The sequence below is a fragment of the Quercus robur genome, chromosome 1 (assembly GCF_932294415.1).
Source record: "Quercus robur chromosome 1, dhQueRobu3.1, whole genome shotgun sequence".
Taxonomy (NCBI): Eukaryota; Viridiplantae; Streptophyta; class Magnoliopsida; order Fagales; family Fagaceae; genus Quercus; species Quercus robur.
The window spans coordinates 43,505,999-43,520,863 of NC_065534.1; the positions used below are offsets into that span (position 1 = coordinate 43,505,999).

The 14,865-nt window shown below is 35.5% G+C and overlaps 1 protein-coding gene across 1 annotated transcript; it reads right to left on the reverse strand.

The window, feature by feature from the left end:
• Window positions 1-5,960: 5,960 nt before the first annotated feature.
• LOC126690402 (ATP-dependent Clp protease adapter protein CLPS1, chloroplastic-like) lies at window positions 5,961-12,879 on the reverse strand. The gene is made up of 4 exons (XM_050385521.1): window positions 12,814-12,879; window positions 9,751-9,841; window positions 7,806-7,874; window positions 5,961-6,392 (listed from the first exon to the last, which is right to left on the reverse strand). The coding sequence occupies exons 1-4, from the start codon at window positions 12,875-12,877 to the stop codon at window positions 6,131-6,133; spliced, it is 486 nt and encodes a 161-aa protein (XP_050241478.1). The 5' UTR covers window positions 12,878-12,879; the 3' UTR covers window positions 5,961-6,130.
• Window positions 12,880-14,865: the final 1,986 nt, after the last annotated feature.

Sequence of the window (14,865 nt, forward strand, 5' to 3'; positions counted from 1 at the left end):
TTTGTTGTTTTTGATCTTCCAGTTATTTGGATAATACTGCTCTGACTCTTTCCTTTAAAAAAAAAAAAAAAAAAAAAAAAAAAAAAAAAAACCTACTTTAAATTTGCAATCTTATATATTTTGGATTGTAGTCATTCCTTGAATTATAAAGTTTTAGTCTTTATTAGCAATTCTAGACTAGGAGTTACAAATATGTTGATACTATCTTTACATATAATTAGAATAGAATTGTTTATTGTCCACTTCCCTATACTTCCAAAAATAACCCTATTATCTAATTGAAAATGAGTTAACAACTATGAAGCAAAAGTGCGTTTTCAGATTCGGGTGCCAGTGCGGGTATGGGTGCAGGACTCAGCAATTTTTGAAAAAGTAAGGTTAGGGGTGTTAATTCGAGTTAGCGTGTCGAGTTCGTGTCATGTCAGGATAGGAGTTGTGGGGACGCAGGCCCAAATATATATTGGGCCTTAGGCTTGTCCGAAGAGACACATTGGTCCGAGAATAGATCAACAGTAGGGAAGGAGTAAGACCAAGAACTTCATGAGCAAGCTATGACTGTAAATGTTGGGAGAGATAAGACAAGGAAAAGTATCTCCTCGGCTAAACAAAGAAGGGGTCAGAAGGTGAGCTCTATTATCCAGAGTGACATTCCAGGAAGTTCTGTTGATAAGGATATGTACTGTGAACGTACGGGACAAAGTAGGAGTTGAGAAATATCTAAGAAAAAGCTATTACCACCGCCTTTAATGCTCTGCAGCTAACTCTTTGGCTGCATTTATGTGGAGAAGACCCCTGAACAGTGCTGCCTTGGTCGCCCCAACTCATAGAGGGCCTATGAAGGTGTCCGATGGGACAAGCACTCAAGTGGTGGCTTGGACGATTGACAAGTGGAGGGCCAAGATCATTCAAAGGAAGATATATAATGTAAGAAACCCTTGATGAAAGGGGGAGGGAGAAACTAAGAGAAAAACATTATAGCAATCAAGAACTAAATTTGTAATCGAACTCGAGATATATATATATGAATTGATTTCCTCGAACTTTGCCAATGATGATTTTCTTTAGTTCAAATCAATCTATCTTCCTTTTCCTGTTATCTAAATCCATTTTACTTGTTGTCCAACTCATTAAAGCCTAGTTTTCCAACCCACTCTCTACAAATTTATTGCATTGGGCTTTTTGGGCCTAAGTCCGTCCACCCTTTAGGCTAAGGAACTCAAATTTGGTCCTTACAGGGGTATTCGACTAAATGAATCAACCTTAACCCGACCCATTTAATTATCATGTCATGATCCTTCAACCCTAACCCGACCTGTTAATAAGGCGGGTTGACCTGACCCAACCCATTTGACCTACTTAATAAACAAGTCATGTTAGGTTGACACAAATGTAACACAATCCATTTCAACCTGCATAATATTAAATATAACATCTGATAGGCCAAAAATGTATTGACCCTCTTGTGATGAATTAACCAATTAATTAGTCAAGTTAATTAATTAATTTAATTAGCATACAATAAGCGTGGTAACACAAACAAATCACAAATTAAGTTAATATGCAGCAGAAAATAAATTGACATGGTGATTTGTTTACGAATGGGGAAAACCTACACGGCAAAACTCTCATTGGGTGATTCTAAGGTTACCACTCCCAAAAATCCATTATTATCACAACAAGCGGTTACGAGTAGATGAATCTGAATGTTCAAATAGTGTGTAAAACACTATGAACGTTTAGATTCCCAAATTACAAATTACTAATTCAAGCTTATTATCAAACAATATATGTGTAGAACAGGAACATAAGCTAAAACAGAATTGATAAAATAATCTAAACCAAATAAAATCACAACCACAATAGAAATTAAATGGCAAAGATTAAGGAAAGAGAGATGCAAACACAAGGACAACACAACGATGTGTTTTCGAAGAGGACACTGAAGTTCTCGGCGTAAAACCTTTCCGCCGCCCTCCAAGCGGTCAATAATCCACTAAAGAATGAAGTTGGGATACATGAACAGCAGAAGACCCTCCAAGCCTAATCTACCCAGTGTACCTAAGCCCTCCAAGCTTCTTGCTCCAACGAGGTTACTCCAAACCTTTGTCTTCTTTAGCTTACTGGATTCCGCTATAACCCATAGCATCAACCAATATCAATTGGTCCTTTCCTAACTGCTTTCCAAGCACCAAATAGCCTTCTTATAGATATGGGTATGGTGAGAAATTTTTTTGGCTAATGTACCTCTCAAGGATGTAATAATGGAGAGGGTGAGAGTTGAGGAATTTGAAGAGTCACTATGTAAAAATTGTGGATGAGTCAATTTTGTTTTTCTTTAGGGTTTCTCTCTGGAAGCTTTCAATATTTCGTGGGTATAAGAGGTATTTATACTGGAGTGAGAAAGAATGCGAATGGTCAGTTTTTCCCAAACAGAGTGGACTGGCGACTTGGCCTCGCGACTTGACTGAGTTGCGAGTCCAAGCCACAAGCTAATTGAATGGCCTATCTGGACTTTTTGTCTTGTAATGCTACAACTAGCATAACGGTTCAGATTCTCTGCATGCTTCACTCGGGTGCATCATCTGGCGGCTTGCCGGTCGCGAGCCACCCGCGAGATCCAATCGTGAGTCCTTGCTTCAGTGCACATTTTTGAGCATTTCTTCATACACTCTCACACACTATCCTTACATGATTCCCACCTAAATATAGGGTTTCTAAGTGCTGAATTACAAGCAAATTAGTACGGAATAAAGCTAACAAAATGGTTGATTAAATTCAACCTTACAGAATCCTAATACCTTATACCAACCTACAGTTGGACCCTTACCTCAGTACCCAATTAGACTTGTTCTGTAGTGACAATCTCTCATTTTAATGCACGACTCCAGTACGTGACTAACCAATTCGATGTGCGGATTCCAGTACGCGGTTTACACACCAACTTGAGAAGGCTGTTGGTTTCAAAGTTCTTCAGTTCATCAACACGATGAAGATCACGAAACTCCTTGGTTACAGAACTCTATGGCGTACAAACACAACAACTTCTTCAAGAAAAAGATGAATTAAGGCATATATCTCCGGTTCACAATATGCTTGTGGAAAACTTTTGCATTGAGGTGCATCCACTATGACGGTCCTTAAAACAATCCTTATATATGTTTAGGGTTGTGAGAAAAGAAAACCCAAACATCTACACACGGATTGGAGTGAAATTAGATCTGAAAAACTGATTTTCTTAAATCTCGATAGATACCCTATTTATCGAGCAGCTGTTGAGCATCGGGCTTAAACAGCCTTTTAAACCTCAATAGATACTAGCTGTCAAGCTAGCTGTCGGGTTTTAAAATCTAGCACTTCTTCACTTGATTCTTAGACAGACTTGCATGGTTTTAACACTTTGACTTAAAACCTTGTTCCTTGAAGTATTAAACACGTCCTAGATCTACCTAATTACAAGTAAAATGTGTTTTGTCAAAGAATTAGCCAATTCTATATTGACATATGTTCCTAATATGATTCACAAATGTCCAAACAACATCCATCTAGAAATAATTTTTTTACATCCCAAAAGCAGTGCATACACTTTAAGTTTTTAACCCATATTCAAAATAATATAGTTCAACAAAAATATAATATTCATCTAGAAATAAGTTCTTTATACTCCAAAAAAAAAGCATACACTTCAACCCAAATTCAAAATAACATAGTTTAGCAAAAATAAAATAACATAATTCAACAAAAATATAATATCCTTGGAACTTGCCAAATGCTAAGTATCAATATTGAAAGAATTGGAGTAAACAGTAAGCTAATCCTGACTATGCTACAATTATCATCCGTAAAATCTAGTTTATAAACTATCTCAATAAACCCACTTGCAAGATATGTAGATGGTGTCCAACGCTAATACAAACACCAAAAAAAAAAAAAAAAAAAAAAAAAACACGGCACAAGAAAAAAGCTACAACCATGGCCTTACTCAACAATTAATATATCTCAAATATTAATAACAGCACATAGATTCAAAGTTTATAGAACAAAAACATTATGCAAAAAAAAAAACTACTGCAGAATTTTGAAACACCATGAAAATGGTTTTCTTAAATTCTAAAACTCACTAAACACATGAGAGAGAGAGAGAGACAGAGAGAGCAAAAACCGGTTTGAGACTTTGAGTTTGAAAATTGGGCGTGAGACTATAAGATAGTAGAGTGAGTAGTACGGCTGAAATAAAAATAAATAAATATTTTTAAGAAGGTTTAGAGATTTAGGGTTTGTAGGGTTTAGAGATCTAGGGTTTGTAAAGTTTCAATTTCCAATTATATCATTTGTAAGTTTTTGTAATTACTCACTTTTCTTTTTAAATTTAAAATAAATGTTGCATATGAAAGATATTTGACAAATCTAAAATGAATATTTATTTGTTATATGAGTTAAATGAGTTGTGTTAAGTGGGTCATTTTGGGCTGACAAAAATAAATTGACGTGTCAAACGTGTCTATTGTGGATTACGTGGGTTGACTCGCTTATGACACGTTTCTTATCATGTTGCTTTTGGGTCAACTCGTTTATGACCCAAACTCATTAAGGCCCAACCTTAACCCGTAAAAACCGTTGTCGAGTTCATGTCGTGTTCGCGAGTTGGGTCAAACATTGACACCCCTAGGGTGGGGTGCAACGGGGTGCGGTAATTAAAAAATTATTAAAAATATTTTTATTTTTATTTTCTATATATTGCTAAGCATATTTTTTCACATTATATAAATATATACCAAATTTAAGAGCAACAGTAGATGATAACTAAAACATGATGTTCATAAATTAAATACAATCCACAAGTTTGAAACTAAAACATTGAAATTAGAATGCAGAGAGAGGGGCAAAGAGCAGAGAGTAGAGAGAGGCAAACAGCAGAGAGAGGTAGCGATGGTTTTAGGGTTTAAAAAAAAAAAAAATTTTTTGCACTCTTTTTTTATTTTTTTTATTTTTATATATATAATAATTCTTACTTGAATTTCAGCTTGATTCAAAGCCGGTATTGGCCTGAATCGGCCGATACGGCTTGAATCGGTCAGTTGATACTAACCAATTCGGCACGAATCGGCACCGAGTCGACCCAAGTCGGTGTGAATCCGAAAAAGGAAAAAAAAAAAAAAAAAGAACGCTTAAGCAACGGCGTCAGATGCAGACGTGGCACCCCTGTAGCTGTGTCGGTGCTTTCCAGGTTAACAATAAGATGAATTAAGGGTATATAGGTAAATTGAGAAATATAAAATCCAAATTCCACAAAACATATGTTCTAATTTAAAATATAACTACTTCACATAAAAAATAAATAAAATATAACCACTTGCAACTTTAAAAATCTTGTATTTTTTTTTATTTAAAATTGAAGAGCCTCTAAACACACATATTAGCGTGTGAACATGCTAGTTTATAATCAATAAAGGCTTTTAGATATACATTTAATTCTATGTTTAAATCAAGGGAGATGGGAGAAAAAGAGAGTACAGGAGAGAGGAAGTTGTGCATGGAATATTCCCATCCAAACATACTCAATTTCCTACCAGGCATTTCTAGCTATTGTTGCCGTGGACTGATTTCCAAACCACATGTAATTGCATTATATGACCAATAATAATCGCCCAACTCTAGAAGTCCAGTGAGTCAGTGAACATGAGTACCAGAATCATTACTGGATGGACATGGGAGCTAGCACCAACTGATGTTCCTATAGTATATGCTTGAATGAGGTGATGACTTGAGAATAAAATGTTCATGAATATATCCTAATTATCTTTAATTAACTCATGGGTCAGCTTAGGTTTGATTCCCACAGAATAACTTGCTTGAAGTGGTAAGAGGATGATTTCGTGTATGCATAAGGATTAGTCTCCACTCAAATGGAGTAGGAATATCCTAATGCGATTTCCTAAAATAACACATTGTATTCTAGGTCGTAACTGTAAATTAAACCAATTTTTTTCGAATCAACAACCATCCTAGTCTTAATTTGACAATAGGATGAGCAAGATTGATTAAAATATGAGTATTGCTGGTTTATGTACATCTAATACCTTACAAGAGAGCAGTAAAATCAATAAACCATGTGGTTTCACTGGGCCTGTCCTCAGCTCCCGCCACTTGCAGGTTCAATTGAGCTGAGAAGTCCATTGCCCCTTATTTGCATGCAGTGATCTTCGGCATCTGCCTGGGCACAAATTATCACCACTGCCAAGCCATTGTAGTGTGCTTCTTGCATAATATTAACTGCATTATCAAGAGTCATCCCAGGGATAACCTTCATCAGTACTTGGACAACATATTCCCGTTTATTGTAGTTGTCATTATGCAGTATAACATGATAAGGTGGGGCCGTTTTCCTTGATTTCCTTAACAGTCAGGAAATAACAACGTTAAAACTGCTGCATTCCATTTCATTATATTCTATGAGAAAGAAACATTTAGCACCATGTTTAGCGCAAATGCATTCTAATACAATATATCCTTTACTCAGAGAGTTCAATCTGGTGAAAAGAAATGAGGATGAATATTTCAATCACTGAACTACTAACTTGATTCAGCAGGGGGATTTCATATTATGAGGGACTTTGAATATAACAACAGATGTCTTAATAATCACATCAATAAATTATAAAACAAATACTTAAGTGGTTAAAAACCAACATTTAAATTAGAAACATTACCCAATTAATGAAAAGCAACAAACTATATGTACAAGTAATTAGAATTGGCTACAGGAGTTCTTTGTAGTACTGCCGTTAAGTCCTAATTACCATGTCCTCTCCTAATTTCAACCAAGTTCTCTTTGTCCTTACACTATCTTCAGCCTGCACACCACCTTTATTAGTGCATGCATTGCCTTTCACTCAACATTGCACATAACAAGACGACCTGAACTGACATTCCTTTGTCTTACCCTCTATTGGTGTTACTTTGTAACTCCTCACTGCCATTCAATCTTTAGTCAGAAAAGTAACTTAAACCATAGTATTTAACTTATACATTTTCTTTCATTTTAATAATGGTAGAATAATGGTACTTCTCCTTTCAAAGGTCTAGCTTGATTGAACCCATAACAGGTGCAGAATTCATGGGGTTAAGGATCATTGTATAGAGCACTTGGAGAGAGAGATAATTGAGCCTTTAATGTGTTGAGCTTTCTAGGAATCAAAATCTCTACTTGATAAGTAGGAAAGATAAAAAGAGTCTATTTTTGAGATCTTTATATGACTGGATTTCTGCTTTTGGTAGTATTACTTTTTCTTCTTCTTTATATTTTCTTGAATTTTATATTATAATCTTTAAAAACCTTTCTTATTCTCTCTGTTTGTTTCGGCGATAATGTTTTCTAGAAAATGAATCATTTTCCAAAAAGTATTTTCTATAAAACCATCTCATTTTCCTCATTTTCCTATATTTGGTAGAAACCTTAAATTAGCTGAAAAATAAACTTCCCTTATTTAGCTTATTGTGAGATACAGTTGTTTTCAAAAAAATAAAAAAAAATAGTGGAAAACAATCTTTAAAAATAAGCTATACTTTTTCTGTTGATCAAAAATAGTTTTCCTTTGACTTATTTTTTCCGATACTACCAAACACTAGAAAAGACATAAAACTATCTTTATACAAGGTTTTCTATCGAAACAAATAGAGTGTACTTGAGGTTTTTCCCCTCTTTTTAATAAAGGTTCCTATTACTTATCTGAAAACAAGAGTAAAGATACAACTAATTACATGTCAAAACTATTTGAAAATAAGCAGCATCAAAATTTTGCCTATACCTCAAATCAAACTCTGATTCACGGCCAGGAGTAGTTTTCTCAATAATTGGTCTCTCCAACCAGTGGCGACTCCAGGAAATTTTTTCAGGGTGTTCCTCTATAAGCATAAATTACACAATCTAATAAAAAGAAAATTTTATATATTGACAACAACAACAATCAAAAAATTATAAGTTTATTTGAAAAAATTATTAATAAAATTATAAGTTTATTATACCCTCAAAAAATTCTAGCAAAAGAATAAACAATAAACTATAAGTTTATTTGAAATATTAATAAAATTATTAATTATTGTTATTTAGTTGTTTCATTAATTTGTTTGTCTTTTATAAACTATAATTTGTTACATTATTGTTTCATTAATTATAAAATTATTAATTATTATTTAGCTTAACATAATTTAATTTATTTGTCTTTTATAATGTATTAGTTAATTATACTGCTTTAATTATTGTTGTTTAGTGTAACAATAAACTATATTACTTTAATTTGTTATATTGTTTAGTTCTTTGTGCACATTACACTAAAAGAGCTAAACATTATACATCCCATGTGCAGCGTTATAAAAACAGTGTAATGTGCAACACATTACTCTGCTTTAATTATTATTTACTATCCGGCCCCATGTGCCCACTGCCCATCAGTCCATCTATCCTTACCCCACTCAACAGACAAGCACAAACCATCCCCAATCATAACTTGCCAATCAAAAAATTTCACAACCACAATATTACTGATCAATATTTCACCAACACACACTGAGTCACTGACCAACAGGCTAAAACAACGAATAAGATAAAGCTAAGATAAAGCCAAAAAACAGACAAAAAGCAAAATAAAGTAAAGAGTAAAGACTGGTTCCAAAAAAAAAAAAAAAAAAGTGAGCGGCAGCCCAGCCAATCAGAATCTTACAGTTCAAAGGAGAGAGAGAGAGAGATACTGAGTTAGAGTATAGAATAAATAGAGAGAGAGACATCAGACATTTTAATTTCATACTTTTCATTTCAGTTTGAGAGAGAGCAGAGAGAGAGAGAGAGTGTGAGAGACTGAGAGAGACTCACTGAGTCAGAGAGAAAAAGAGAGAGAAATACCTTGAGGCCGACTGGCCGAGCACCGGAGTAGCTGAGACGGTGAGACCAATCTGCGATCTGCGACAATGGGCGAGCGAGCGACGAGCGACGACTAGACGAGGATGACGACGGCGGCGGGAAAGCGACCAGCGACGACGACGGGCGAGCGAGCGACGACGACTAGACGAGGACGACGAGCGACGGAGGTCACGGAGTGAGCTGCGCCTGTGAGCAGAGGCGGCGCCACCGTGGGTTTGGTCTGCTCTGGGTTTGGGGTTTGGTTTGCTCTGTATTTGGTTTCTTTTTTGCTCTGTATTTGGTTTCTTTTTTTTTTTTGATAAACACCTCTGTATTGCAGTGTTAGGTAATGGGGTTTGATTTGCTTTTGCTTTTGTATAGAGTATAGACTGTATTGATCTCTGCCAACGACGTGACCGCGGTTTGATTTCTGATTTGCTCTGTAATTTTTTTTTTTTTTTTGGGTGAGAATCCATGGGTTTGCTACCTCCGTATTACGTTGGGCTTTCCAGGCTTGCCGTGGGCTTGGCTTGGCTTGCCATGCCGTGGGCTTGGCAAGCCGTGGGTAGTGGGCTTAGCTCTGTTACCAATTTTATTTTATTTTTTTCAGATTTTAGTTCAAATTTTTTTTTTGGGTTTTTTTTTTTTTTTTTTGGCTTGAAAGTAGAATAGATAATTTTTTATTATTATTTAATTTGAGGGTATTCCTAATTTTGTGATTGAGGGTGTTCCTAATTTTGGATTGAGGGTGTTCCTAACATGGATTAAATATAATTTTTTTTTTTTTAAATTTTTTTCAGGTCAGGGTGTTCCTGGGAACACCCTGACCTGTACGTGGCGCCGCCACTGTCTCCAACAAACCTCCTCTTTTACCCTGTCCTGTTGCTGATACAGCCATGGGAATCCCATGATTTGTGCATTGTCCTTTACATAGGGATTTTTTGTCCCCTGTTGTAGATATTTTCAACTATTATCATCAATGAAAACCAGTCAAACATTTGTTCAAGAAGACAGATGACCCCCAAATAATGCTCTATTCAATTTTTTTTTTAAGGGATTGACATGTGAAGCCCTGGGGGTCCACTATTATTTATTAGTTAATAAAAAGGAAAAACTAATCTCAATTCATGCTATTAGGTTAAAAAGTAAAAAGATATCGGATTAGGCAAGGCAACATGAAAGGAAAAAGCTATTAGAAAGAAGTACGGCAAAGCATATTCAGCAAAAAACTAATAAAAAATATGAACTCACGTCATCAGGATTTATGAACAGTAATGATTAGAAATCACCAAGCAAAATGTATATCTTATAAGCATTCCAAGTGCTTTTAATATAATCTATTAATGTTTAATCAAGAATTTTAATATCCAACTGTAAAGTTTTAACAAAAGAAAAAATCATTTAACCTAGATAAAGGTCATAAAATTAATACTAATATTTTGGTTAAGACCTAGAAGAAACGCTTAATGAAATCAATACAACAACTCCATCTATGTCTGGGTTTAGTGTCAAATATTTTGTTCACAGACAGTGTCAAACCCAGAAAAAGGAGAAGGGTTGTCATAGATTGACAGCCAATGTAAAATTTAGTCACTTTATTATGATTGGATCCACTACAAGTTGGTGAAAACAAAATTCTAGCGCAACTTACAAGTTACAAGTATAATAAAGTGATAGAGAAACTTAGTCCATAAAATCAAGAACAGCAACCACACTTTAAGGAGTTAAAAAAGCAACCAACTTGTGGAAAAACATGCATCCTTAAGCAGTAACAGGTACTCCATCAATTACCACTAATGATACTCACTTTCCAATCACACTATCAAAATCTGGTGTCTTTCAATGTTTGATATAGGATTCCCAAAGCACCAAGTAAATATAACCCACTAAAGTTCAGATACAAAAACATGATGAAAATCCCAACATATAGAATGCAGCTAACAAATTTAGATTCAGTTTCTACAAACTGCAGACCTATTGTGATTTGTGGGGGAAGATAACACCTTTTGTGTTGCATTGGTCAATGCAACCACACGGTTTAATTCAAATGAGAAATTTGAAGTACAGCACCTAAGGAATTGTACCTAAGTTTTGCCATATAAATATACATTTACATATATATTATACTGTCAAAGGCACTGCTCAATCAAGAGGCCATTGCATAAACTACATGTTTACTGCCAGCATAAACTAAAGTTATTTCTTAACTTGGAGGTTGATTTTTTTATTTTTCTCTTGGTTAGAGGCCGTTGTATAAATTCTGAGCACCTGGGCTTCACCCTTCTTTACTTTCAGAATAAAGCTTCTACTTGAACTTATTCAGAAAAACAAAAAGGGGAAATTGCAATTAATCCACCAATAGTTAAGTTCGAATTGTCCACATATGGTATAAAAAGTTAAACTTTACCTATTTAAGGTCTAATTGTATTTGATTTTGGTTCATGAGTTTAATTTATTCAGATTGTAATGAAGTTGTTATTAGGACAAATTGCATTTAAATCCTATGCTTCAGGGTGACTTCAAATTAAGCCTTATAGTATCAAAAGTTACAAATTAAACCATGAGGTTTAAGATGATTGCACATTGAACCCTATAGTTTCATTTGTTTCAAATCAAATCCCCCATCAGACCCAAATATCAAACTAAAAGAGTTCAGGGTTAAATTGATATTATTTTGTAGTTCAACTAGCAACTCCTAGTGCTTTCAATTGAGATGTCCAAACTTCAAATCCTCCTCCCTTTATCAAATTATCAAAAATTGACATTATTTTAAAAGTGCGGAGTTCGATTTGAAACTAACGATATTACAAGGTTTAATTTGTAGCCGCCTAAAAATTCAAGGTTAATTTAAAACTTTTGAAATCATAGGGTTTAACCACCCAATAATAGAGCAATTATTATTGAATGTCACTAGGATTTATAGAGGGTTTAAAAGGTTATTTACCCTTGTCATTATGTTCTCTTTTCAAAGCATGTGATTTAAAATTTGCATATGTAAATTTTATAGATTTGGGGTTGAAAAAAATTATTAAAAGGGAATATTACAAATTACACCCCTAAAGTTTGGGGGTGATTGGATTTTACACCCTGAAGTTTGGTGATATTTGGATTTTACATCCTAACATTTCAAAATTTGGATTTTACCCCCTATATTTTAGAAGTGTTTGGATTTTATTCTCTAAAGTTTTGGGGTATTTGGATTTTACACCCTAAAGTTTCATAGTTTTGGGGTGTAAAATCCAAAAAAGTTTAGGGAGTAAAATCCAAGTTCTGAAATGTCGTAGTGTAAAATCCAAACACTCCAAACTTTAGAGGTAAAATCCAATTCTGAAACTTTAAGGTGTAAAATTCAATCACCTCCAAACTTTAGGGGTGTAATTTGTAATTTACCCATATTAAAATATATAACCTTTGATGGATAAAGTATAATTTTTTTTAAGCAGATGATGGTAAATCAACTCAACCCATCCCAACCCATTTGGGATATGAGGGTTAGGAACGAGAAGCTGTTGTCAGCTCCAGTTGCCAGTCCTCTCTATCTTTGTGGATAAGAAGTAGGAACAGAGCCCTTAAAGCATAAAAATCTTACATTTATTTGTATTGCTCCAGGTGATTTTGGTTCTCTAAGAATATCTCATAAGGTGCCCTTTGTTCAAAAAAATAAAAAATAAAAAAAAAACCCAGAAGGAAAATATTGCATATATTATGGGTATGCAATAAAATTTTTGCAAAAAAGAAATACAGTTGTCCAAAGCTAATAGAACAAATATTAAGCACAAAAAATGTAAATCAGAATGATCAAGCTTCGGATTTAAAGTGAATTAAAGCAATATGACCCAGATAGAAGATCAATGAAAGAGAGCATTTGGAATTCAAGCATACACAAAAACAATGAATTTGAAGGAAAAAAAAAAAAATACCAGGTTTGGAGATGAAGACGTGGTTGGGTGAGAGAGCCAATCTGCCACATATAGCAGTCTCCATCTCTTTTTGAAAGTTCAAAAACGTGTACAAAACACCTTTGAACGTTTAGACCCCCAAAATACAATTTAACCAATACAAGCAATATGTCAAACAACTAGTGTGCGGAAACTTAACACATGCTATAATACGAAATTGGTTAAAGACTATCTAAGCTATAACAAAATAGAACCACAGCAGATAATATAAAGGCAAAGATAGAGAGGAAGGAAGATGCAAACACAAAGACAACACGCGATGTGTTATCGAAGAGGAAACCGAAGTCCTCGGCGAAAAACCTCTCTGCCGCCCTCCAAGCGGTAATCAATCCACTAGAAAATACAGTTGGGATACAAGGACAGCAATAGACCCTCCAAGCCTAATCTACCCAGTGCACCTAAGCCCTCCAAGCTTCTTGCTCCAACGAGGTTGCGCCGAACCTTTTTCTTTTCTAGCTTCCCGGATTCCGCTACTAGACCATAGCATCAACCAATGAAGATTGGCTCCTTCCTAACTGCTTCCCAGAAATCCAAACAACTGTCTCACAGTGATGATGATGGTGAGAACCAAGTTTGGTATAATGCCTCTCAAGGATTTGACAATGGAGAGGAAGAGAGTTGAGGGATTTGAAAAGACTCTAAGGTAGAGATTGTGGGTGAAGCAATCTGGTTTTTCTTTAGGGTTTCTCTTTCAAAATTCTCTCTGGAAGCTCTCTTTCAATCGTGGGTAAAAGGGGTATTTATACTGGAGTGGGAGAGGAATGTGAAACGTCAGGTTTTACAAAACAGGGGTGGCTCGCGGCTTGACCTCGCGGCTTGACTAAGTCGCGAGATCCAGTCGCGAGTTAATCGTATGGCCAGTTGTCCTGTTTTGTCCTGTAGTGCTCCAGCTAGCATGACTGTTCATCTTCCAGCATGCTTGGCACGTGTGCTGCTTCTGGCGGCTTGCAGCCGCGAGTCACCCGCGAGTCCCAGCCGCGAGTCTCTGTTTTCTTACACACTCTTGAGCAATCTTCACTCTATCTCACTCACTACCCTTACAACAAACCCATCTAAATACAGGGTTACTAAATGCTGAATTACAAGCAAATTTGGCACGGAATAAAGCCAATTAGATGGTTGAATAAATTCAACCTTACAATCTCCCCCTTTGGCTATTCCGTGACAAAACCCTAAAACAGACTCTAGACTTAACATGTGAGTTGGGAACAGTTGAACAAAACTCACTCACACCTAACTCTAGAAGCTGTGAAGCACTTGAATCATATGAACATAATACTCCATGGCTTGATCAACCAAATGAACACTACAAGGTAGTGATCACAGTGCTCATTCACACTTGGAAAGAACACAAGGACATACAAGTTAACAAGCACAAGGCAAGACACTTGTATGCTCAACACTCAACCAATGCATAACACACAAGGCATATGCATCTAGGAACAATCCTACAAGGGCACAAGAGTGACAGTACATAAACCAAAATGCAGAACATTTAGATTGAAGTACTGATTTCAACATAGCATAAAGGCTGCATTAAGCAAGGTACATACCATAAAGCCTACAAACTATGTATAAAACATTAACCCTAAAAGCTTACAAAAGCACATGGGTACAAACACAAAAGCATTATGAATAACAGTTTACAAAACACAATATATCAACTTAAAAAAAATTGAAACTGAAGAAGAATGTAAAGACACTCCCCCTTAGGTAATATTCTCCCCCTCTGATCATGCCTATCACTCCCCCTTTTTGTCATGGAATAGGCTAGTCATCCTCTTCCAGCTTTCTCTGAATTTGATCCAATTGAGTTTGAAGAGAAGTAAACTTCATATCCCATCGAGTGCTTTGATGGTGTAGAGAAGCTGTGAGTCCAGACATCTTTGTATTCAACTCGTGGATAGAGGATACAATGCGATCAAGTTTCTCATCTAGGGAGAGAGTGCTAAACTGAGAGTCACTGTGAGATGCAGAAGTTTCTGGTTTGGCTCTCTTCCGACTATGTCCAAT

Excerpts from the sequence above, each read along its gene's own strand:
- LOC126690402 (XM_050385521.1), bottom strand. The coding sequence starts at position 12,877 with ATGGAGACTGCTATATGTGGCAGATTGGCTCTCTCACCCAACCACGTC. Across the intron at positions 7,875-9,750 it reads CAGGGTAAAAGAGGAGGTTT|TCGCCACTGGTTGGAGAGAC; the intron begins GTTGGAGACAGT and ends AATTTCCTGGAG. Across the intron at positions 6,393-7,805 it reads GAATCAGAGTTTGATTTGAG|GAAATCAAGGAAAACGGCCC; the intron begins GTATAGGCAAAA and ends CTGACTGTTAAG.